The sequence below is a fragment of the Athene noctua genome, chromosome Z (genome assembly GCF_965140245.1).
Source record: "Athene noctua chromosome Z, bAthNoc1.hap1.1, whole genome shotgun sequence".
Classification (NCBI taxonomy): domain Eukaryota; kingdom Metazoa; phylum Chordata; class Aves; order Strigiformes; family Strigidae; genus Athene; species Athene noctua.
Window position 1 is genome coordinate 87911004 of NC_134077.1, and position 26768 is coordinate 87937771.

At 37.2% G+C, this 26768-nt stretch overlaps 1 protein-coding gene across 8 annotated transcripts in view; it reads left to right on the forward strand.

The window, feature by feature from the left end:
* ADGRV1 (adhesion G protein-coupled receptor V1) overlaps nucleotides 1-26768 on the forward strand; it is a 308947-nt gene that overhangs the window by 43216 nt on the left and 238963 nt on the right. For all 8 annotated transcript variants that reach the window (XM_074932928.1, XM_074932935.1, XM_074932934.1 and 5 more), the window contains 12 exons: nucleotides 970-1193; nucleotides 10597-10723; nucleotides 10812-10997; nucleotides 11890-12070; nucleotides 12662-12825; nucleotides 13474-13597; nucleotides 13972-14238; nucleotides 16480-16606; nucleotides 18687-18904; nucleotides 20074-20817; nucleotides 22929-23302; nucleotides 25143-25319. In XM_074932928.1, coding sequence (XP_074789029.1) covers nucleotides 970-1193; nucleotides 10597-10723; nucleotides 10812-10997; nucleotides 11890-12070; nucleotides 12662-12825; nucleotides 13474-13597; nucleotides 13972-14238; nucleotides 16480-16606; nucleotides 18687-18904; nucleotides 20074-20817; nucleotides 22929-23302; nucleotides 25143-25319 — 2913 coding nt within the window. The remainder of the gene's footprint in view (nucleotides 1-969; nucleotides 1194-10596; nucleotides 10724-10811; nucleotides 10998-11889; nucleotides 12071-12661; nucleotides 12826-13473; nucleotides 13598-13971; nucleotides 14239-16479; nucleotides 16607-18686; nucleotides 18905-20073; nucleotides 20818-22928; nucleotides 23303-25142; nucleotides 25320-26768) is intronic.

A 26768-nucleotide genomic window follows, 5' to 3' on the forward strand; every position in this document is an offset into this window, starting at 1 on the left:
GTGGAAAATCCTTCTTCTTTGGGATCTGCCTGGTCCCAAATATTCCTGTGCTTTAAAAAAAAAAAAAAAAAAAAAAAAAAAAGCAAAGGGCAAAAACATGATTTTAAAACTAAGGTCTGAAATAGTGTGTTAGTCATCATCAGAGAAGGGAGATTGATTGGTCTTTGCTTTCTCTGTAAGCATCTAAAACCTGTTAGGTCTTAATGCTCACACAGAACAAAAGATGCTGCAGACAGTTTTAATCTCTCTCACCAACTGCAAAGGGAGTGATGTAAAGAAGGACTGACAGCGCTTCTAAATTTCATGGAAGTGTCTGTATATGTGATAGTTGAAATACATACGAACATATAATTTGGCTCGCTGGGTGTGTTTTTCAACAATTATGCCTGTTAGGTTTTTAAGAATCCAAAGAAGCATTTTCTAAAACGTTGTCATCCAAGTGCTGTAGTCCCAGACGGAGAAACCTTTTTTAAAATGTTTTTTTCATAGATTTTCCTTTTTTTTTTTTTTCCTAGTTTTTTTCACTGAAATCTTCCCACAAACCCTTGAATCAACAGTTCTCAGATTAAAACTGCTAATTTCCTTAAGCAGAGTACAGGTTGGCACTGTACTGTAACAACCAGAATGGAAATTATGGTAGTTTACATTCAAAACCTAAATTGTGTCTTGATGAGGTGGGCACTGATTAAATCAGTCATACCAAGCTTTTTCTGTTTATGGTTGCTTAGTGATTTGTGAATTTAATAATCTGTCATCTCCACTGTCTAGGTACGTAACTGATAAATGGTAAAAGGATAAGATTCAGTGTATATTTCTGTTAATATACCATCCTCGATTTCATCTCTTATACATAGGTATGAGCCAAAAAACAAGCTGGACATTTCAATTCTCATATGCAGTAGTCATTTGTAAAGGGGTAATTGTTCTTTCATCTAGTTTTACAAGTCGCAACAGACTCGTGTTTTGTAGGTTTCCATTGCATTGCATCGAGATGGGACTGACGGTCAAGCAACTGTATTTTGGAGCTTGAAACCCTCTGGTCTCAATCAAAACGCAGTAACAGATGACGACATAAGTCCTTTTAATGGCTCCGTGGTTTTCTTATCTGGACAAAGTGACACTACAATCAACATTACTATTAAAGCTGATGATATACCTGAAATGAATGAAACTGTCTTATTAACTCTGGACAGGTATTGTACCCTAATCTCCATTCATATGTATCAGCTGTAATAGCCAATTTATATATAACAAATTAGCACAGTTTTAAGTAGGAAGTGTTGCCTGTATTGTGTTGATAAGTGCCTGAAGGAGTATTAGGCCCTTGATTCAGACTGTGTATGGATTCTTCTTTGACTGGACATCAGTATAAGAAACTGTTGTTTTTATTAAGTAATGACTTAATTTTGTTTATATTTTGATGAAAATAATGTATGCTACTTAGGTTTTTTCAGCTTTGATCTTTAGTTATAGCTGTTGGTTTTAACACGTATCTTTTCAGAAGAGTAGTATTTAGTGAGATAAGGGGGAAAACTATAATGAAGAGTAGAAGGCAATACATAACTGTTTCCATCAGAAAAATGTTTATAGCTGGGGTGTCCTTGAAGAATTAGATGAGCTCTGCATCCAGTATTTTTTGCTCTTGACAGTTAGATACTTCCATCACAACCTCTGGCTTCTGAAATAGCCCTGTGTGACCGTTACCACATGCTTTGGCTACAAAGAGAGAAATGGTGTTTCTGAAGCAATGTGTTGTAGTCTCCCTTCTGCACGAGAACAGGATTAAAGGATAATTAAGGCAGTAAGGGACCTCAGGAGATACTGTTATCCACACGTGAACACTACTCAGAATACTTGTTAGTTCATAACCAGGAGTATGTTCCCTCTTTGATTTACTAACAGGAGAATCTTGGCTTTGTTTTCTCTCCTGCTTCCGACAACTGAGTTGTATACATAATTTATAAATGCCACCACTTCTACTAACTCCTGTTAGCCTAAGGTATATTCTTCCACTTTTTCTGGAAACATACTAATAGGGGTCTGCCAGCTGCAACGTCCACATTGAACATCTACTACTTACACAGTCCTTCCCTTATGCAGAAGTATTCTTGTCCTGTGTAGGAAGTGCAGACTAGCTCTTGGGAACTTCAACACCAGATAACCATGGTGATTATATGTTAGCAAGCCAGCAACCAGCTCCTCAAGCAATTACTGATCCTGTGTTGAAAAGCCTGATTTCTGAACATCATTCTCCCAGGAAAGATGTTATTCCATTGCAGGATTGGCCTTCTTCTGTAAAAGCTGTCTGGTGGATGCATTTTGTTCAGAATGAGTTATATCATTCTAAATTGGCTACTCACTGCTTTGGAAAGACAGTTCTGTTCAAGACAAAACCAAATGGAGATTATTGCAAGCAGTTCTCTGCTTTCCTTCCTGTGGATGAAACTGATTTGTCTCAAGGAATCCGTTAGGGTCTCTGGCACAAAGCCAGAAACTAACATTATGAATGGTGATGGAAGTTGCGAAGAAGTTGTGTGAAGTGGCCAAAAAATCGAAGTGGAAGGGTAGGAAACGAGTAAGTGGCTAGAGGAAGTGGACAGCATAAAAGATTAACTTTTTAAGTTCTGACAGCTCTGCAGGTGTATATAACTACAGCTTTCTGCCACTTATTCTGCGTAGTAACCCTGTGCTGTGCCTTGAAAATGATGGCAGCAATAAGGATTGAACTGCCAGCTGAACAAACGTAACCACTGTTCTGCTTTTGCTATGTACGGATGGGAGTAGCAGGTTCTGCTGATTATGAAGTGGCTGGCAAAAAGTATGCCAGTGTAAGCAGCTTTCCCACACTTGGCAAAGTCAGAGAGTGAAGTAAGAAACAGGTAGGCTGGCCTGGAAAGAGAAGTAAACAAGGAGGAGATAAAATCTGAACTTTTCTCTAGACCTGAACAGTGTCCCTCAAGGCTATGAGTGGAACTGGGCAACTTTAACGTTAGCAGAAGCCAAGGATGAAATGACTGCAGAGATCATCCTTTCGGTGCTGGAGATTACTCTTCAAATCAGGGTTGAAGGATACTGGCAGGGTTGTGTGTGTAAGCTTGTGGTATTTCTTTCTGCATAGTTTGTGCTCTCTGGATGAACAGGAGATTTCAATTTCCAAGGCTGGCAGCCAGCACCTCACAGCAGTGGTGAATTAACATGAAAACAAAGATGCACTGTGCTGTGGATGAGCTTGTACTGTTCTATAAATTGTAGCATAAGTCAGTAGGAAAATAGAGCATGTAAGAACTTTAATGAAACTATAGACACAGAAATACGTTCATAAGCATTCTATTTATTGCAATTAGTAATAGCATGAATAAAATAATAAAAATAATTAGTTCTAACAAGAATGTATTATTTACAACTCAGTGGTGCTGTTAAGGCAGTTTACATTTTAAATGAGCTTTGATTGCATCCATAACTATAAAAGGAACTTTCCAAGACATTAAAAATAGTATTTTCCTTCCTTGCTTTATGGCCTTTGACCATGGGCCGTAGATATTAAAAATAACCCTGAATTCTGTCCACAAAATTGAGGCCAATACATATAATGAAGAATATGCTTCCATAGAAGACAAATGAGTAACAAAGAAGCAAGACAATCCTGTACCTGCTGAAGCTTCTTCATATTTTCTTTTTTTAGGAGCAGCTTCAGGTTGAATGCTTGCTCATATCCGAATAGGCCTGAATTGAGACCAAACATAAATAAATCCAGATGTCTGTAGTTAAATTTGTTTGAGGAAGAAAAGGCCTTATGAATGTAGGTGGAACAGGCCCTGGAAATTGTATGTATGCTTTGTGGAATCATATATAGAGACTAGGGCTGTCCGTTTCGCCTGGTAAGCACAAATAGAAATCAGTTTTTTAAAAAATCTGATTGTTATTTTTTCCTTCTGCACAACGTATTCTCCTACTGGCAGTTGTCATCCCCTCAGTAAGGTGCAGATACACGGCTATCAATTTGGCTCAAGGGAAGGGCCAGGACCTGCGGGGCACGTGGGTTGTGTTTGCACTCTTAGATGAAAGGTGCTGGGAGAGAGAACTTGCGGACTTTCGGATCTGGGAACAGCAATACACTGATAAATTTATTTTAATTTGTGAAAGTGATAATCCATGAACAGATGACTGTTTAAATAGTCCTTATGCTCAATTTTTTTTTTTTGTCATGCCTCATGTAATTTAGCATCCCAGAACAGATTCACATACGCATGCTACGATCCCATATACTATATGCAATAAAGCAAAACTGAAGCAATGTAGCAGGGGGATTTTTACAGTTCTAGTGACTCCTGTGATGCGATATAATTTTCCACAGGCTGAAAATCTGTCTTGAATAAATTTATAAAATAATTATTATAAAAATTGCAAATGCAAAACATAAGTTTGACTGTTTCTTTGTGAACTGACAGTTTTTAAAGATTTTTGTGTTTAAGAGATTGCTTCCTGAAAAAAAGTTAGCAAATCAAAGAAGGCACGTTTAAAGCTCTGTCTACGGTCCTTAGTTCAGGGCTCAGGTGATGTTTATATGTTGTGGGTTGCTGTCTGCATTGGCATGCACAGGAACACTAATATGCTGTTTAATGGAGTTGGGATTTTCTCCTAACTTGGTGATTTCCTGTGGTTATTATCTGTTTCAAAACTATATTTATCTTTCCTAAGTGATTTTTCTATTAAGTAATACATATGATGCTATATGAATTAATTCTTCCAGTGGAAAATGTTGGGTTTTTCTTCAAGGATTTGATCAGGCTTTGTGTTGATGGGGAAAAAGTTATCTGAAAATAGTAGTAGAAAGTTTAAATGAGTGCTGCTGGACACCTACTGCTAGCTTTTATTACCTTTCAAAATAATACCACCATATGTCTCCTGCTATGAGTAACAAAAATTAAAATAGCCTCCAAAATCAAATAATTCATGGATTAAACCTGGAGAGAAGGTGTTCCCTCTGATGAGAAGCACCGTGGAATTTATAATGTGGCAAATCCTACTTTAATACTGTTCTTTAAATCTAGGTCCTGCCACTAATTAAATCAGTAGATAATCCTGAAAAAATTGAGGGGGTGAACACTGACTACAAAAATAGGAAGCAAATTGTGTAACATTCCACAGGCAATCTGAATGCACCCTTTCTGTGACACCCTGATAGAAAAGAAAGTTTTTTAGAGAAGTGTGTTTTTAACAGCAACAACTAAACAGATTCACAGTTGCAATTCCGTTTCTCAGGTGCCTTTCAGAATATTCATTTTCTATGGGATTCCAATTCTTGGTCCAAAGCTATCAAATTCAACCACATTGCATCTCTTCCTAATTATTATTTTATTTGCAGTGGTATTTAGTTCATAATAACATTGAAATTACCATGCTACTTTAAACTCAGTCAGAAATCTTCTTTGTGCTATTTTGCAGTACTATGTGTTTAAAAAAGTGCAAAAACCATTTTGGAGCTTCTGTTAGTTGTCCGAATTAATCTGTAGTTTTTGCTAAATAATAATTAAAGCTCTTTTAAAGAAATCTTTTCCCCAATGATGAGTCATTTTGTTGTCTGAAAAGAAGATTTGTTGCGAGATGTGCAATAGGTCAATAAACACACACTCAGAAGACATTGCTTATTTATTTCAGGGTCGTGCAAGCCTAGGTGCTTGGTGGTTTCCAACCAATTTGACACACCAACGGGACTTTTTGTGCTATATTTATACAAAAAACCTGCAGAATTAGTAATTTTCCAAGTCCATCCTCTCTATGATGATTAGTAGTTATTTACATACAATTATAATACTGCTGACACAATACTTGTACTACTATGCATGCTCAGGGGAAGGATCTTTACCTGGGCAAGGGTCCTTCTTGACCTGTAGGTGGGATTTTTAGCATTGTAATGAGGGTAGGTCAATGAAGGATACATGGACCTTGAGTTTGCTTGCCCAGTTGGCACTGTATCCTCTTCAAGGTCTAATGGCTCCAGGATGTCCTTGCTCAAAGCTGACTATGACTTTGGCTTAACATAGACAAAGAACATCTTTCTTGACCTAAGCGTAATATTACTACATTGTTCTAAAAGTTTGACCTTCAACAATTTAACATGAGATATGTCATACGGGAAGTGGTGGGTTTTTTTGTTTGTTTTGGTTTTTTTTTACAGCTGTTTCAGCACAGAAAACACAATTACTCCATTTGAGATTGTGTTTCTTACATTACCATCATAAACATTGCCGATGCTTATCTTCTGTGATGAAATAAAACTCCATGTCCACAGACAGCCATTTTACAGAAAAAGTTAAGCTGAGGAGAAAGAAAAGCAAGTAGCTTTTCCAGTGAGAGGGATCTCCTTACTCCTGGTCAGGTGCTCTCTTTAGTAGCTGGAGTTTCTTGGTATGGCCAAGCAACTGTGTACAAGGAGCTGTTTTAACTTTTATCTTTACTCCTGAATGCCCACACCAGGCCAAACCGTGTGTTTTGGAAGGTCTGAATAGCCATTTTTGTTCCGTGCCCACACTGCTGTTACAGGAGTGCCTAAAGAGATGTTTTCACATACCGCAAAGAGTGAAACGGGACTAAACTGATCCTGTGCACTCCGTGGCAGTTTGGATGTCTTCACTCTGCAACAAAAGGACTGTACATGAACAATGCGTTGTTCTTGGACGTTGTCAAGGCATGTAGCATGAGCTGGTGGCTGGTGGCCTGTGGCCTGTGTGGTGGCCTGGAGCCAGGATCCCTGCCTGATAACATGGCTGGTCGGGCAGGGGCCCATCCCACTGCCCTCAGTGAGGCGGGAGAGCAGGCTGGAGTAACTGGGGGCAACCTGGACCCCAGGGCATCAGGCAGGGTCGTGATGGTGGGGTGAGTCAAGCCAGGAACACACATCAAGTTTAGGCCAGATGATGGTGACTGGGGTCAGGCACAACCCAGCGATCACCACGCAGGTCCGCAGCGAGGACACAAACCCAAGGTTGAGCCAGGAATTCACCTGGTGCATCCTGGTCCAAGGATTTTACAAGGATTTATATGTCTGTACCTCAGAGTGTAGACAGGAGGGATCCTATTGTGCACATCGTTCGTTGCTCACGTAACAGCAGCTCAGTTGGAAGGCTAAGCCTAGGTGCTTCTATTCCATTTTTTGCATAGGCTATTTTATGACTTTTTTGAATAATAACCAACATTTACTATGTCAGAGCAGTGATAGCAATCTGGCCAGTCATGCAGATAAAACACGGTCAGATCAATCGATCAATAAAGTGATCTTGGTGTTGAAGATGGGACTCGGGTGGAGAAACCTCCCCAACAATGCTTTTCTTTAGCAGTGCATGGGCTGAATCTGACTAGTTGCTGTCTGACCTGAAAGTTCTCCAGATTCTGATCTGACTTACACTGTGACTGTGTAAAAGAAATAGTCTTGCCAGTCTTCTCAGTCCTTTCAAAGAACACCTGGAGGTGCTCAAGTTGCACCTCATGGTACCTCGTGACTGTTTCATTTCTGCTGCCCTCTGGATTTCTGCAGCGCTACCATTGTGCATTACAACACAATATTAGATTCTGTCATGACTCCTCGGTTCATATTAACAAGCTTTTTTTGTCTGAGCTGTGTTTGGACTCATGCAGTGTAACTTCATGAACCTGAAAGAGATTTTATTTCTGGCATGCCCTTTCACTTTCTCATGAATTGTTATGTCTTAACTACTTAAGCTTGTACAGACATATCAGAAACTCACTTGACATAATGGTTCATTTGTATTCTTTGTTGTAAATTATATTACCAACAGCTTAGCACTATAATTAAATTTTATCAGTACCAACTCTGGAATTTTCCCCTTGATCTTTTCATTGTATTAATACTTTGATGGTTTTGGAACACTTTTGCATATGTTTCTGAAGGAAGAGAGAATGTCTCAATATATAGTATTTAAAATCTAGCCTCACTGGAAATCAATGAGAAATTTCTATCAATTCATATCTGCTATTTGAAAGAATGTATCTGCAAGTGTATTTGCTTTATTTTCTCAGACTTTTGAATGAAGTTTCATCTCTACTGAATTCTGAATCTGAGTTCTTTTTGAGATTAGTGAGGTCAGAATTTAACTTTGTAAATGTATTTATTTAATATATATTTATTTTAGATTAAGTGAAAACGCATGACAGTCATTGCAGAATAATACTGCCTTTTCAACTGACTTGATGTGGTAGGCCAAAGTGCTTGGCCAAAATGGAGCTAATTAAGAGATTAGCACATACTCTTTTATTTTTGTACTTTTGTTTGTTATATTTTTATATTGGTATTTTAATTTGGTAATCCAGTTAACTGAAAAGTTGTCAAATACAAAGTTTGATGTGATTTTGTGCCAAAATAGTTTTTGATATGTACCGTACTGTGCTTATCTGGTTTTAGCATTACTTTGGCAGATTGATGAAATAAGATATCATGGAGGGATGCAGTTTGTTTGTTTGTTTTAAATGAAGGGATAATTAATAATATGGGCTGCTGGTGCAGTTGTGAGAAGGCGCAGAGGTCGGCAATAACCGAGCTCTTGGAGGAGGGCTTGGTAGGGTATACCATGAATGGGTCTTGGCATGCTGGATTGGTCATGAGGTCGTTTCTCCAAACTGGGAACTGCCCACTTGCGAGCATTTGTCAACAGGAAAATGCCCTGCGAGTAGTGTTCCCATAAAATGAACAGTATAAGCATTTGGAAAAGGAAATATATTTGTGTTGTTGTTTTTTCTTCTTTTTTTTTTTTTTTTTAAATTATTACTATTATTTTCTAAGATTAGTGCTCTTCAAATTCTAGCAAGTGGCACTTTCATTCCTTCCCCCATCCCCTTTCTCTGTGTTGACAGGGTAGAGACAGAAAGGTTTGTCGTGTACTTTGGGTAAGTGCAGTGAACTGTGGTTTGTCTTCAGTGAATCATTGCTTTGTTTTACAAGTGATTGGTTTGGACAGAATCTGTCTTTATAATTCCTTTTCCTCTCAGGAATCACATCTTCTGCATCTCTTCAGACAATGCATGCTTGCCCTTTCGTGTTTAATTTGGTGGCATGGGGTTCTGGCTTAAAGACATTTCTTTATTTAGGATCTGTGAATGCTGAAAGTCATGAATGCATGGCTCAGTGTTTGATATTTGAGCGTTTGATGCAATAATGGATTAGTTGTTTTAAACTGCCAGAAATACAATTTGCCCCAACTAAATGACTGAACTGACTAGAATTATGGAGAAGTTTTCTGTGGTGAAAGACGAACAGTTATCTTGTTTTTGAATAACCTGCATTTAGTTTATGTAAACACAAGTTATTGTGTCTACTGACATATTTTTTTAATGTGCAATAAACATGACATATTACCATTTAAAAAAGATATTTCTTGTTTTGAATTTTATATCCTCCCTGTAGACTTTGCTACAAGATACATTGCTATTTTTCTGTTCATGTGGGGGTGTTCCAGTTAGTTATGGAGTGTCTGTGGAAAGAGTTTTGGAACAGATTTCAAATACTGGATACAATAGATCGTGTTTCTTTCTACATGAAATAGTGTTTCAGGAAGTCTGGGTTGTAGTACAGCGAAACCATAAAAATATTTACAGCGTGCTGGATCAAGAGTTCATTGAAATTTTCTACCAGGAAACATGGAGGATGCACAGGACCCTAAATACATAAAACATGATATAATAAACCATATCCAAGCTGCTAATCTGAAGGTACATTCTTGGTGCATCCTCAGTAGTAGTTTTTCCGGCATTTTTAGTGTGATGAACCTAAAGCAATGCCATTGAAAATTACCACATCTGAGGAAATGAATGCAAGAAATGTGCAAGGTTTCCTTCTCTTATCAAATAAGGCCCGTTTGTGTCCATGATGAAGACCACGATCATGTGGCGGTAGCCCAGGGGGAGGGAGGAATCCTCCACCAAGAGGAGCTCTGTTTGATCATGCCTGCACTGTTCACCATATGCTTTTAGGCAGCGGGTTTGTGAGTAAGGGAGGAGAAAGAGAATGAGACTGAGCTACTGAGCACAGATCCAACGCTTACTAGAGCCAGGCTAGGATCCTACAGGTACTGTCCACATCTTACAGGAGGCAGGTTAACAAACGGGTGAGGATGAAATCCACAATGTTGAGGGACAACTCTCTTCCAATTTGTAGCAACAGTCAATTTTGCAGAAGAGCAAAAGGATGTGTAGTTGTCAAAGTAATTTCTGTTTGTTTAAGTGGTTTTGGATTATCCTTTATGTTTTGATCCAAATACAAAGAAATACTGAATGTGACAAACTTTTTACTACTCAATTCTGTTTCTTTTCCTGTGTGTTGTGTGCATGTGTGACTAAAAAAACCCAGAATCACCAACTGTAAAAACTAAGCAGAAAACAAAGTTTCTTCAGAGGCAAAGGCTTTTTTACAAACGGATAAACCATACTGATGTGTGTTTCCTAATTTATTTTATTCTTTGCAGGTAATTGTTTTTATAATTTATTAATAAAGTTCATCAGTATTCTGATGCCCTTCACACAGGTGTGGATTTACATGCCAAACAGAATTGTCACTCAAATTAACCTCTTGCCTTCCTTTCTCAGGGTCAGTGTGGAAAATCAAATACTGAAATATGGGTTTACTACTCGTGAAATTATTATTTTGGAAAATGATGATCCTGGAGGAGTGTTTGAATTTTCTCCCTCTTCTAGAGGTCCCTACCGTATCAAGGTAACTGTCTGAGTAACTTTTCTCAATCTTTATGGATGATTTAGTTTAAGCAGAATGTTAGAAAAGAGCTGGAATTTCTTTTGTACAGGAAGGGGAGTCTGTCGAACTGCAGATTGTCCGCAGTAGAGGAAGTCTCATCAGGCAGTTTCTACGCTACACTGTAGAACCAAGAGACAATAATGAGTTTTATGGGAGCACAGGAATCCTGGAGTTTAAGCCTGGTGAAAGAGAGATCATAATTACTCTTCTGACAAGGATGGATGGGATTCCAGAGGTAAAAATTAATAATTTTCTCTCTTCAAATTCTGTTCACAGCCATATTAGTTTGTCACTTATTAAAAATAGACAAATATATAGGAATAAAACAAGTGTGTAATAGCACACAATGAACCTCCAAACCAGGGATGACTGGATAAATAGAAAGTGTCTTTGGGTTTAATAGTCCTCAGTGGATTTTCTTCTATGAATTAAAACAGTTGCACTTTGCATCCATGTAAGTTTTTAGCATCCATGACATTCTGTAGTATAGAGTGCCATTGTTTAACTGAACTCTTTGTGAAGAACCAATTCCTTTTGTTGCTTTTCTAGTAACCATCTGCTAATTTTACTCAGCGTTCCCCAGTCTAGGCTAGCATTTCCCGTATAGATGCAGAGATGCAATAGTTGTTTTAATGTTCCTTGAAGCATTACCTGTGAGTTTTTCCAAGAAATATATGAAGTACAATGCCCCATTAGATTAATAAAGTAAACAGATACAGCCTTTTTAAATTAGTTTGCTGTCGGGGGTTCTAAAATCTTTGCTTTCTCTGTTATAAAGCCAGAAATGTTAATAAAACTTATGGAAAAGTTAACTTTCAGGGAGCACCACAAAGATATTAGTACTACTGAATTGGCATGATACTAAGTTAAGTACACAAAATAAGTCGTTGCCTGTAATAATACTAGATTTTTTTGAGAAAATAGTCCTGTCAGAGGTAGAAATTTCTAATTATTTCTTTGTTATGATGATAATGTACAAACGCTGTGCATGTAGAAAGTGTGTGTGATTTCCTTTTGTTTAAATTTGCATCTCTTTCTGCCTGGCTAGGGACTGCGGATGTTTGTCCGTTTGGTTTGGATGTGAATACTGAATATGTATTTTTATTCGGACTGTTCCCCTCTTCTAGCTGGATGAGATATATTCTGTAGTACTCAGTGGCTACAGTGAAATGCCAGGCAAGCTGGGGAATGCCACAAGGGTCAATATAACCATTCTGAAGAACGATGATCCACATGGTGTCATTCAGTTTCTGCCTGATGAACTATCAGTTACAATAAAGGAAAGTAAAGGAGAAATCGTCTATGCTGGTAATTCTTTTTTATTAGAGTTACTAGTTTATCTGCTGTCTGTCCCTGCAAGGCTTCTTGTCCCCATTGCAGCTTTCTAGGACAATGTCTGACTCGAGTCTCCACTCAGGAGTTTACAGAGGGGTACAGTGATGAGCAGTGGAGGAGGATGGGCCGGGAAAGCCAGAGGGGTCAGTCCAGTAAAAAAAAAACTGGCTAGAGGCTATGCCAGACAGGAGGGACAGAGTATTGATATATGTGCAAAATGCAGCCTGGAGGTAGTAGCTCTGCTTGTGGAGCGTGAAGAATAGGGTGCTATGTGAGAGAAGAACAGAGCTAAATCTTCATGTGGGTGACTTCAACTTGTCTATCTCTATTCAATTATTGAGTACATTTGCAGACAATAACATATTTGAACAAGTCTGGACTACTTTAGTGGTCTGTCTTTGTGTGTGCTGTGTGTAGTGCTCTCATGTATTGTTAGTTTTTCAAGAAGTGGATTTGCTTATTATTTCCTTTCCTTTTTCTTTGTTTCAGCTTTGCTGATCTCTCTCTTTTTGATTTGTGTTGTTCTGAAGATGCACACTGACTGCATACGTTTGCTTTCTTTAGCTGCCTACAGAGTTGTAAGAAGCCAAGGAAACTATGGCAATGTTACTGTGTCTTGGGTTGTCGACCCAGCCTGTACCAAGGACATCTATCCAGAACAAGGGACTATTTTCTTTGATAATCTGGAGTTTTCAAAAAACATCACCATTTTCTCACTGCCAGATGAGGTAAACATTATTATGGTGTTTTTGTGTGAGTATATGGGACAAAGAGTAAGTGCTAAACCATTTAAGGAGAAAGAAGAAATGTCTGCTTTTTAAGATCCTGATAAGTATTTGTAGGAAACAACAAAATACTTGGGTAAAACTGAGGTTACTTCAGCAGATCATAAAAGAATTTGAGAAGCTGTGGATACCTATAAAAAGAAGTTAGAAGCTGAGAGTAGTTGAATATAGTTAGATTTTAGAAAAGTTCATTTGAATAAAACCCTTAGTTTTATAGCCAGAATCATATTTTTATTTTTTAATGCTGATATATTTGAAGTAATATAAGAAAGAATTAGAATAATTAATAATGAATAAATAAATCTGTAAAAATAAGTTACATGTATCAGAAACAGGAAACTGCAAAATAACTTCTGGGTCACCTGTACAACAGTAAAGATGAGGGGACTTATTTATACAAAGATTTTAGAGGGATGATTTCTGTGTAACTGTATCAACTGTTGTTTGTCATCCCTCTTGACACACCTAAGGATCAATAAATGAAAAACAACGCTCAGAAATCTCTGGCTTGTTAACCCTCTCCGTCGTTCATATTCATTTCTTCATTGTTTTGTATGCAAGAAATTAATTTCGTAATACTCTCCCTCTAAGGTACCTGAAGAGATGGAAGAGTTCATCATCAGTTTATTCAATGCTACCGGTGGAGCCAGGCTCGGCAATATAACCCGTGCAATTTTAAAAATAACAAGGAACGATGATCCCATTTATTTTGCAGGTTAGATATTATTTGTTTTAAATATAGAATACATATACTACCCCAAACAGGTTTTATTGATAGACCAGATCATTGAGAAATCCTAATCTCAGTGGAGCTAGTATAAAACATTCATGTTTTTGTTGTGTTGAATTTGTATTTGTTTCCTTCAGAACCTTCTCTTGTTTCATTATTCTCTTTGTAGATGCTGGGATTGGTTAGGTGACTCAGTAGAACAATATTCTCTTGTATCTACAAGATTTTCCATGCCTTTATCACGTATGCCTTCTGTTTCACTGAGGAGAAGTGTCCTCTTGGGGAAGATTAAGAATATAGAGCATGTGCAAGGAGCTCAGGCTTGAACTGAGGGAGATTTGCTGCTTGTGTATTTTCAGAACCTCTGACAGTGAGCGTTAAAGAAGGAAGTGTTGCAAACTTTACGGTCCTAAGGAATGGATCTACTGACGTTGCTGTTGCTGTCCAGTATATTACTGTGAATGGAGATGCAACGGCTGAAGAGGGAGACTTTGTTCCCAGTGGAAAGAGCAGTGTCATTTTGTTCGATGTTGGAGAAAGAGAGCGGAATTTGTCTGTGTATATTAATGATGATGATACACCTGAAACTGATGAAACGTTTTATATCTTTCTTTTGAATTCTACAGGTAAAATTAATGATTTGATGTATGTTTACTAACTCTCCTTTTTCTTCTGCAATTTTTTACCAGTTTGGTCTTATCATAAAGCAATATATAAATGCCGAGTATTATATCAATAAGGTTTGCTTCAGCATTTCTGTACAGTTAATGTACACAGTGTGTTTGGATTTTAATCTTGAATTGTTTAACTGGAAACAAAAATCCAGTGATACAGCAGAAAACTTTCCTGCAAAAACAACCGGAGTGAAAGTCTCTTTTCAAATGTAAATGCTCCAAATTAGATGAGGTTTTGACTTGACTACAGAAACACAAGGCTAAAGAATGTTAGCATTGCAACAAGTCTTAGGGAAAGAGGGATTCTTTTAGAGTTTTTTTTGTCATGCTTCAATGTGTACTACACAACTGCCTGATTTCTGTAAAAACAAACAGAACCGTCTCATTTTAAAGGAAGACCATGTAAATTGGTCTCTGTTTTATTTTTGTAGTAGTGCATCTTATGCATACATTTTTTCTCGGTTTGACTTTATAGTTTTACAAGGCTTCATCTACAGAAAAATGTGTGTTTGGAATTACCCAATGTACCACCCATGAAGGATGGGTTTATTTTAGAAATAACACTGTTTTGGTTTGGTTTGGTTTGGTTTTTAAATGTTATAATTTAGCAGGAAATGATACAAAATTATTAAGCATATTCTTATTTTTGAAATAGATGTCTTCTGGAATAAACCATCACTGCTGTGTAATATTGATAAGAAATTATAAGTTAAATGTAAGAAATAGGTACATTTTCTTGGGCTCTACCTGCTTAATAATGACCCTTCTCACCCTTAGCCCTGCCAAAACTCAAGGTGTAGTGGGAGAGTCATCTACAATTGTGTTAGCAAATTTGAATGATCTACTAGGGATTCATTTCAGGATGAGGAAACATAAAAGTAGATTTCTTCACTTAGTCGTGCGTGCTCAGTGTCTTAGCCCTGATGACGGTCTATAATGAGCCCGTCTTCACAGTCAGCGAGACTGAGTGCTTCAGGTCACACCACAGTGGACACCCTGTGGCTGGTCTGTGAATTGCTCACAAGGCTTCACTGATGAACTGCGTCTGCCCGAGACATTGGTAGCAGGTGGCCAGAGAATTACAGGGGAATTTTTAGCAATTATTGGAGTATAAGGTAGCTTATGTGCTTCCTGAGGTCAGCTAGCGTTCACTCTGGTATCCAGGTCTCCTACAGAACATCAACCATATGGAAATGATTGGAGAAAGCCATTCTTCTCCCTTCTTAAATTTTCTCTTTGGTCATCTCTTTCTCCTTTAATAATTTTATTTGGGATCTACTGGTATTTTCTCTTACCACTCTATTGGGAATGTATGATGGCTTTTCTCCTGGCACGCTGCTCCTACAAGAATGGGTAGCTGCAGACTCGCTTTGCCTCTAAAAGCAGGATCATACCATCATGCAGTCTTCTAGAATCACTAAGACGACAGATTTCTGTACACATTTCTGAAAGAAAAAAAAAAAAAGAATTCTTTATATGATCCATTGCATAGGTTTGCCTTGATTATTACATCGTTTTTGAAAATTATGGCAGGCTGTTGAGGCTCAGAGAAAATACAGAGAGAGGTATATGAAGTTAAAGTAAGAAACACATTGTTTACTTGGAACAAAGGCTGGTCTAACGCTGTTCAATAGGGTGAAAAATGGGATGGGCGTGGAAACATAATGTACATCTGTGGACATAAGAAGGATGTTAGAATGTCCCTACAGTGCTAATATACACTCAGAAATCCTACTAGCTTCTAGTCTACGTCACAGGTATACTATTTCCTATCAGATAGACGGTGATATGGGTATGAATAAGCTCTTAGACATTGTTCTTAGCTCATATTTAGTTTAAGTGCAATACTAGAGGAGGGATGGGATCTCTGAATACCTATCTTTTTCTTTTGACTTGACTAATTTATCAGACATGAAATACTACCTCTCATACAATCCTTTCTGCTCAGAAATTCATCTTCTCTGGTCATGTCACATAAATTTTTTCCTGCAAATCTTATGTCTTGCTCTCTGCATGAGATGCTACTTAAGTGTTTTTACTCTGATTTGCCCATTACAAGAGCATCTCGAAAATTGGATTTTCACTGATTGTTTTATCATTGCTCATTTCTTGCATAAAAGCATAAAACTAAAAAAATAGAGTTGCTTTCATTTCTGATTGCAGTTTTCATAAAATTAATCCCCCTCTTTTTAGGGGATACTGTTATCTTTAAGGCTGGAGTGGCTACAGTTATTATTGAAGCAAATGATGATCCTAATGGAATTTTCTCCTTGGAACCTTTAGAGAAGCCAGTGGAAGAAGGCAAAAGTAACAATTTTTCGTAAGTAACTTCTAAATAACACTTTTGCGCTTTTTTTGGCCTCATGTGTGTGGTACTTTATGGATAGTACTTAGATCTAATCCCATACAAGTTTGCATTGATAAAAATGTATTAAAGAAAAATCGCTTTACTAAATTTTGAATTAAATGATCCATAAACATGTTGAAGACATCAACTGTTTTATTATCAGGTAGACAATGCGTATAAAAATGTATACAGAAATTCATGTTAAAATGTAGATAAATAAGACTACAACATTGTTGATTTGTTGTATTCTCAGTAGACCTTAGATACAGAATAATCTAGATGATTTAGCAGACTATAACCCGGGCTAATGGAGAAATAAAAAATCTTTTCAAAATATATCTAAATATGACTATTTTGTTCTTCTTTTCTTTTTGCACCCTACTTTGAAGCCTTCTCCTACAAACAACCTATATACCTGTATTCTTTCTGTCAGTTTGTTTTTATTCTACCTCTTAATACAGACAGAAGTCTTTAGAGTCCACATGTGACTGCCTTCTAGACTGAAAATACCCTTCCCTAGTCTGACCTCTGAAAGTGTTTTGTTTCCAGCCGCTGGGATGTATTCAAGAATGGGAAGGGTTAAGAAATGAATTTGCTTGGCATTTTACCTTGTTATGTACCGTAAAGTCAGGATGGGATTATAATTTGGAAAAAATACTGATTTTTCATTAAGAAACCTCCAGACAGGTTATATAGAGAAGTTAGGTCACAATAAATGTGATAGTGTGAACAGTTAGGGAAGAGGCTCTTTTAACATTTGATGATATTTTATATATTTTTATTTGATTTTTTTTTTTTTTTTGTTATTTTAAGGCCCTGAAACAGATGCCTGTGGCTGTGAGTTAGGTTTTTTGATTGTGTTGCACATCTGAAAAATGAAAATCCTTGATATTAAATATATTGTATGTTTGGTTTTGTTATGCTGCTCTCTGAGGTTTTTTTTCGTTCTCTATAATCTTCTTTTTTTTTAATTAGACGGTGTGAAGAACGATGATTTGAACTAAACATGTTTATATACAGGTGCTTTATGGATACCATGATCACCAACATTTGAGGACCTTGCTCCATCCTCACTGATGAAATCTGTTTACTAGGGAGATGTCTCTTCCATACCCTCACTGCTTTGGCTGTTGTGTAGTACATAACTAAAGGGTCTGAGCAGCATATAACCTAACTGCTGAGAACAGCTGTGGCTCCACTGAGCTGTAGAGGGAGTAACTGGAGTTACTGCAGCAGTGCTACACAGCAGGGATAGAGCACCCTGGTTCATTGCAAAAAAAGAAAAACAAACCAAAAAATCTCTGGAAGCAGAAACAGCATGATTGTGTTGCTGTGCCTGGACTGGTTTTTCTGAACTAATTTTTCAGCCTGATATAATCTCCTTGTACATTTTATTTTGCTGTGCAAAGAGGTGTACGCTTTTTATGTGTAAAGCGTGCTTTGTTAATACAGGCACTATACGCTTCAGTTTTTATCTATAGTGCCTTTTGGAAATTGGTGAAATTATGTTACCAGATAGCTATACAAAAAGTAAAATCTTGGGTTTATTTACTACATTCTTAATCTGGAATAATCACATCTTTCTGAAGGACAAAGAACATAAATTTGATGTAGGAAAGAATTTAAGGAGGCTTGATGGTTAAAGAGAGAAATGTTTGTGCTTCAGTGTAGATGATTTTCTTGTCTAAGGTTGGCCAGGTATATCAATTTTTAATGTTAACTTGCTGAAGGATTATACATTTGTAGTTGTTATTTACATAATAGAAGTGCAAGACATACTGGTGTTGAGCTTAACAATACTAGTTTGCGTGGGCCTGCACTGGTTACTTTTTTTTTTCCTGCAGTACCTGTGGTAAACCTGGGAGTAAAATTATACCGTGAAATTGCAGGGCTTCAAATAGGATTGTATAATTGTATTTATTGTTCATGGTTATTTAGAACATTGTATGCTATTTTTCACAGTAAGGAAGATTAGTGTAATTGTGTTTTCCCTTGCTCATGAATGCTGATGCTTACCTGCCAGGACAATCACTCTTTGTGTATCACTGAACAGGGTTTTGAGACACAGAGGACACTTTGGCAATGTCTCAGTGACCTGGCAGCTCTTTGATAATGACTCTGCACTGAGGCCAGGAGAAGAGTTCTATGAAACGTACGGGACTGTGTTCTTCATGGACGGTGAAGGTTTAAAGCCAATAACACTCCGTGCTATTTCAGATAGAATTCCTGAATTCAATGAATTTTACATTCTGAAGTTGGTGAATGCTTCAGGTATTGTCTTCCATATCACCATTCCCTTCATATCTGGTAGAAAAGAATTATGTTTAATCAATCAAAAAGAAACCAACCCTGGAAATCATGTCTTGATATCCTATACTTTTCTGGTAAGGTTTTAGGTTTTATTTTTCATTTCATCTTAATTTAGGTATATGAATGCAGTTATTCAGTTCCTGAATTACTGTTATAGGCACTTTGGTGATCTGACTTTTTAAAAGAGGCCCCTTGGTGATTTCAGAGATGTAGAACTTCATGTAGTTGAAGAAAAATAAAACTATGACTTTATTAAAATAAAATATGGCCATGCATGTCTACCATAATGGAGGTTGGTTGGTTTGTTTGCTTTTTGCTAGAGGAGGTAAAATACTTCTAGTTACCACTTCATAGGACTTAAATTACAGCTGCTCCAGGTCTGCTACTAAGCAGAGTTCCAAATCTACACTCATTCCACCTCAGTACTATTCATGGTCTTCTGTGCCCAGACACAAATGAAAATATGTGTTGATCTTTTATGTGAGAGAAATCCACATGTGTGTACAGAAGATCTACTCATAATAGGTAGATCACTGCACACGTTGAAAATGGAGGCTCTGCGTTCACATCATGGTCTTCGCATCATGAATTCTTACTGTCGATTCTTACTTAGATAACTGACAGAAATAGAAATAATGGCAGGACTTGGCAGCAGTTCTAATACACAACAGGTTACTGATTCTGCAAGGTATCTCTGCTTCTGTTTCAGAGGCAATGGGCCAAATTTTGCCATTCCATATTCAAGTAAATCTTGGAGTAATATGAGAACTGAATTTGGCCCCGTGTTTGTCAAATGAATCAAAGGTAACCTGTCTCATTTACTAATTCAGAAAAGTTGGAGCTAATCTTATGTTAGCTGAAAGACAAATGTGTGTTTTGCAGTTAAAAAATGACATACTGCTTTGTTTTCTATGAAAATTGTCACTATAGTGTTAAATATAACTATACAGTTAAGTTATGTTATTAATAAATCAGCATTTTCTAAGAGTTCAGAGGCTCTTTAAAGAAGATTTAACCCTTTTTAGGAAGATATTTTATGAAAAAAACATTTAAGTACTTAGTAAGTTTTTTTTTCGGATTGTGGTGCTTGAAACCAACCATTAACTTTTGCTCTAACTTTCATTATACAGGTGGGTCACCTGGTCCTGGTGGTCAGTTATCTGAAACAAACCTTGCTGTAACCGTGATGATCCCGTTCAATGATGACCCTTTTGGAGTCTTTGTTATAGATCCAGAGAGCCTGGACAGAGAGATAGTGGAAGATGTTCTTTCTGAAGACGATCTTTCCTATATTACAGACTTCACCATCTGGCGACAACAAGGCACCTTTGGTGTTGTCCGTTTAGGTTGGGAAATACTGTCTAGTACATTCCAAGCTGGACTACCATCAATGGTAGACTTCTTGCTGCTGGGATCGTTTCCAAGTTCGGTACAATCTCAGCCTCACATGAGGCGCCATCACAGTGGAACAGATGCTTTGTATTTCAGTGGAAAAGAGGATGCATTTGGAATTATTGGTCCTGAATACCCATACGATGGAAATACTGCAGTAACCAATTTTACATTTTCAGCGTGGTTAATTCCTAGTGCCAGTACTGATGGTTATATAGTTGAAAAGGATGACGGTCATGGGACCTTGTATTACGGCGTGAAAATCCAGACAAATGATTCTCATGTTTCTGTAGGGCTTCATTACACAGCATTAGGATCCAATATGACATATATGGCTAAAACAGCAGTCCTGAAATATCTGGATGAAAATACTTGGCTTCACCTTCTGATTACTCTGGATGAAAGTATAATTGAATTTTACCTGGACGGAATTCCAGTTCTCGGAGGAATTAAGAGCCTTAAAGGAGAAGCAATTGCTGATGGTGAGCCAATGGCCTGCATTATTTTTCTTCATATATAAAGTTCTGCAATGTATAGAAGAGCCTAGCTCCTTGACAGGTGTATGCAAGGTACTGAAATTATTATATCTGATTAGTTAATTGAAAAGAATGGATAGAAGATTCTGAGGATTTCCAAAAAGCATATGGAAATTAGAGCTGTGAATGTTCAAAAAAATTCAGAACTGTAACAGAGCTTGGATTGCAATAATTTGAAAATAATATTTTAAAATTACATTTATAGAAGTATGCTTATCGTGTATACATACCATTATATATGTTGCAGTTAATAATTTCCTTCAGATTTACAGCACTGTAGCTTAGAAAGGACTATTTTCCTCTCAGTTTCTGAAACAAAATGCAATAATGATTTTGTTTCTAATTGTGTATTATATTAAAACAAAGCCAGTATCTTGTAAGCAATAGAGTTTTATCAGGGTGTAGATTTACTTAAGTATGTATTTACATGGTATATGAAAATTATTCCTATAAGTTTAATAGTGTTCCAAGGAACACTCGCAAGTGTACTTCAGTTTATCTAACTGCATAGTCCCAGATGTCATTTTAGCCACAAGTAACCATTATGGACATTCACTCTGAACCTGCACAGCAGTGCCCAGAGAAATATCAGAACAATTCCTTTAGAAAGATATTATGTGGTCAGAGTACATTTATATTTACTCTTTCTTTTGCAGTTTCCCATTGTTCCACATGCATTTTTTTTTTTTTTTTCTTGGAGATCATCTCCATCCTTTTTCTTTTCTTCCCCTCGCCTTCAGTTTCACATGTTTTCTTTGGTGGGTATAGGCAGTGAATAATTATCAAATTCTTGAATACAGTCTCCTTTTCTGTAATCAAAGAAAGGCAATTAAAAAACATACAGCGATGTTAAATACATATTCATCTATATGCATATATGTACACGAACATAGAGTGAGATTAGAGAGAAGACTTTGTTAATTGTATAGTGTAGTATTTTATTTCTGCCTGTAAATTTCCAGTGGTTGAAGTCTGAGAAAAGCCTTTGCCCTCTGTAACAAAGTAGTGCCTCTGCAATTAATAATTTCCATCGGACTTGCAGTGCTGTAGCCGAGAAAGTAATTTTTCCCCCTCAGTTTCTAAAACAAAGATGTGTGAAATGCAAAAATGCTTTTGTTGCTAGAAGGATATGTCTGAGTCGTTGTAAATTTTCTGTATTAGTGAAGATGGCATGTGCTCTGTCTGGAGATACTACAAATACAAGGTAAGGGTTTAATCTCTCTCCATTTAACGTTGGATGCTGCACAGTGGTGAGCAGAGTAGCCCAGTTTTTCTCACCATCCTCCGCCTTGTGCCCTGAGACCATTATCAGCTGCTGTGGTTGCTTTTCTTTAGAACTGACACTCAGTGTCCTATGTATGCCAATGCATTCAAGAGCACAGTTTCTTCCAAACCCAGAAAACAGCTGGAAAGAAGAGATATCTATGTGTTTTAGCACGATAGGAATGAGTATGAGCTACCGGCTTAGTGTATTTGGGTGAAAGGCGGTTGTGATCCCATGATCTGCTGAGTAGGATAATTGTTTGGAGACAGAGAAATATTAATGCTGTTGTAGAAAGCGTTTGCAATCTGGTGTACCTTTCTGAAATCCATATTCCTAGTGTATTGGGGAAAAGCATGTCCAGAAGGGCTGATGCAGTGATGATGAGTATCATCAGAATGGAGCCACTGTCCCAGCAGAGAGAGATAAAATGGGGTCTGTTTGGCAAGACAAAAGTCAAGAGGGGCTGGCGTTGTGCTCTGCAAGTCTCTGATAGAAAGAGAGAAATTTCCCAATCTCATTAAATTAAGGGATGGTGACAATGTGTTGGTAGGACTAGTTGGATGAAAAACCTGAAGAGCCTAGGATGGAGTTGTTCGACCTGTGATGATCTACCTGTAACATTGACACGAGTCTCAAGGAACCTCCTGTTTTGCGTTTCAAGATCAATATGATTCCTAATCCAGGGATAATAAACATTTTAGCATTGATTTTTAACAATTACAGCTATTCAGCTGCAGATTTATTACTTTGAAGAAATGCAATAACATGAGGAAAATTATAATTTCCTTCTCAGGTCCAGGAATAGTGAGAATTGGAGCAGGAGTCAATGGCAGCAGTAGGTACACAGGGCTAATGCAGGATGTAAGGCTTTATGAGCGTAAATTGACACGAGCAGAGATCTATGAACTCCACGCAACTCCCGCGAAGAGTGATGTCCACCCTGTCTCTGGGTATTTGGAGTATTGGCAAGGAGAGACCAATAAATCATTCATTGTGTCTGCGAAGGATGACAAAGAGGAAGAAGGAGAGGAGTTGTTCATCCTAAAGCTCGTTTCTGTGCGTGGTGGAGCTCGAATTTCACAAGAAAATACCACAGCAAGATTAAGAATACAGAAAAGTGATAATGCTAACGGTTTATTTGGCTTCACTGGAGCATGTATTCCTGAGGTAAGGTGTTCATAAGGAAGATTTTAGGTGAAGTTTTGGACACAGAGAAGCTAATGGCAAGACGAATTGACCTGCATAGGGCCTTGATTTCACACCGTTAGTTGCTGTGGTTAAGCAAAGTTTTCCTAGAATTTGGAAATGTGTAAATTCTGTTAATACAGGCTCAGGCTCACTGACGTTTTAAAAATGCCCCCAAATTATTTTTGTTAAGAAAATTTATTTTATTACTTAAACTAAAGACTAAGGCTTAATTTTTTCTAGAGGAACATTTTTTCTTTTTCTTCTGTCACATCTGAGATTGGGTTGTCAATTAAAATATGATTTAATTTTTTTTTTTGAGAATCAATTATTGCAAAGATTTTTTTTTTTTTATTTTTCTGTGTTACATGATGTATTTGAAAGAATTTTACTTCAGGTCGTGCAATGGCAAGATGTGATTTATTTTTCCACAATCATTTGTTGTCATATGGTATAAATTGCATATGTTTGGTGTTAATTTGGTTGCTACTGGATTGAGTGGCTTTTTTTTTTTTATTTTCAACATTGAATGATTATTTGGTAGTAGCCACCATATATGCAATATATAAACTTGCTACTTTTTTGGGGAAGATTGAAATAAATGCAGTTAATTTTTACTTCTTTAATCAATTATGAGGAAGGAGGACATTATATCTCTTGGTATTGCATTATTTTGGAAAAAAAAAAAAATCAGAATACATTCCAATCTGAGAGCTCTCATGACCTTTAAATTACATTCTTTCTAACCAAAGTGCTTGTGATGTGTTTGAAAGTAACCATCTTGCCTGAGTGATACTGGGTTTCAATTTGGTTCAGTTTGCTTTCTGCATGCCTGCCATATGCTACGATAATAGATTCCTTCAGTTTCAAATGCCACTGATAATACCGTGATGCCACAGATCATCAACCAACCATGAAGCAAAATTAAAAATTTATATGGCATGTTAATTGTTTTGCACTTATCTTATGTCCATTTTGCCAGGGAAGTATCAGAGCTCTCAGTGATGGTACAGATACACAGCACTCTTTTATCAGCAGTTTAATTGCTTTGTGTGCATGTCTCTCTAGTGAGCAGCTGAAGGCACATGCAGTATTTGCTCCGTGTTATACAGCAGCTCTGAAATTTATCCAAAGCTTAAGATAGCTTTAGCCTTTCTGGCAATTTTCCAATAAAAAATCATTATCTGATTTAGTTCTACGATCATAATTTTCTAGAATATATGGTCAGTATCAATACCTTCTTTGTTCCAAATATGTGAAAATGTCGCTGCTGAAATTATGTTCTCTGTGAAGACAGAATTGTAAAGAGGACTGTAGCACAGAAAATTTTACGTTTTTTCCTGAATGATGATAGTATAGATTAATTTTAATGTTGTTTTTCTTTTGTTTTTTCCCCATAGTGTTTCTAGTTGGGGAAAGGGGGAATCCAAATCTTTCTTTAGATTATTGCTAATGAGAATGAAAATCATTGACATTAATATAATAGTTTCAGTTGCTTTTGACATGCACATTTCAAGCATATTGATTCTCTCTTTTGGCACGTAGTTTGGGTGAAGAGATTGTGTCCAAAACAAACAGGGTGTAGTTATTGTCTTACCTTTACAGTCCACAATGAAGTACTGGAAGATGTTGCAAATTCCACTAAGATTGTTCTGACCACCATCAAGTACAGTTTCAGTTTCTGACCAAAAATGTTGAAAGTAACATGACAGCAATTTTTTACCTGAACATTTGACTAGCATTATAGAATTTCATATTTTGCATTTATTGCTTTGTTTTACTTTGACAATAACAAACTTAACAATTTCTTGCTTTCTTCCAGACCGCTGATGAGGGTTCCACTATATCCTGTGTCGTGGAGCGTACAAGGGGAGCCCTAGACTATGTGTATATAAATTACATTATCTCACAGGTTGATTCCACTGGCATTAATTACTCTGTTACCGATTTTTCTAACAGCAGTGGCACTATCACATTCCTTCCTTGGCAGAGATCAGAGGTAAACCCTACCTTCCCATTAACTATTCATCCTGTCCTTTGCAAACCTGCTGGAAAACACCTTCTGACGGTGCTTGACTGGTTTCATAATAGAGAGAGTTTCCTTCTTCACATGGTTTTGTTAAATTTTGCAAGTTTTTTTGCATCCCTGACAACTAATAAGAGTTATGATAGATGCTTGTAGATCTGTGTGTATGTTGGTTCAGGCGTCACCATGTGAACACATATGCTCGAATGCACAGCATATATGAAATATGTTTACATATATGTATATATTAGATGTATGTATATCTACATGTATTCTTGAAGCGTGGACGGTCCTGGGCTGAAATAAAAGATCCAGCTACTTTTGAGATCAGAAAATGATCAGGTGTTGAAACTCAAACTTATCTCTACATCAATTAAATAGACAGCAATAAAGTTCACTGCTGTAATCAAGTGCCTTGCAACTGCTGTTGGCCACGTTCTGTTCCTTTTGCTTAATTTGTTTCTGTGAATTCAATCCTGACCCACAGTACAGGAATTTAACATTTATTTGAAGAATTGTGGGACCAGAGTATTGTAGAATGTTAATGCATGTTTTCTATTAGTGTTCATAAAATAGCAAGGGTGAATTGTTAGTAGGAAATTCTGCGCTCAATTTCACTTTTATGACTCTGCTTAAGTCAGTATGAACCGACTGAAACCCACTGACACCTTTCAAAGGATCCCAGTGGCTCCATTAGAAAACTGCGCATCTGGTCCCAGTTAAACAGTGCAGGTGATGAGACCTTGGCAAAAGCTTGTGATATCTGAAAACAGTTTCTTTATGTCACTGTTCATTCAGCTTTAATTCTCCATTGAATCACAGTACTGCGCTGCATATAAAGCAAATATTTCCAAAGCTTTTCTAGTCTGGCAGCATGGATGAGGCGTGTGCCTTTTTCTATCTAATGGCAGAAACGGGCTGGTATTCACTCTTTCTCCCTTGTTACGTGGTCCAATTTATTGTCTACTTATGGAGGAGTTAATGGGCATGGCCCTAAGAAACAGACTGGGAGCAGCTGCTCATCAGGGGAGATAGCCTGAGAGACTTTCCACTGATTCTTGTAAACTACTCATTCCCACGCCTGTAAATACAATCAGCTACTTAAACCTTTTTCTTCTATATGTTTGTCTAATTGTATCACAATATATAGAAAGCTGTAGTTGTCTGAGGTGAACATGTTAGCCTGTGCAGAGCCCGTTACGTTAATGAATAGTATGATCTGCAAAATCAGGTGTCAAAGGGCTTAAAAAGCTTGCTTTACTTGGTCTCTAAATTGGATTGATCACTGTAGTGTCTCTTCGGATGCACAATTTGTTCAGGATTTTGAAATCTATCGGATGTTTCATTTTCAGTATACACAATTTAAACTATGCTTATGTTAAAGTAGATAATAATTGCTTGCTTGGTTATGTGTTTATGTAA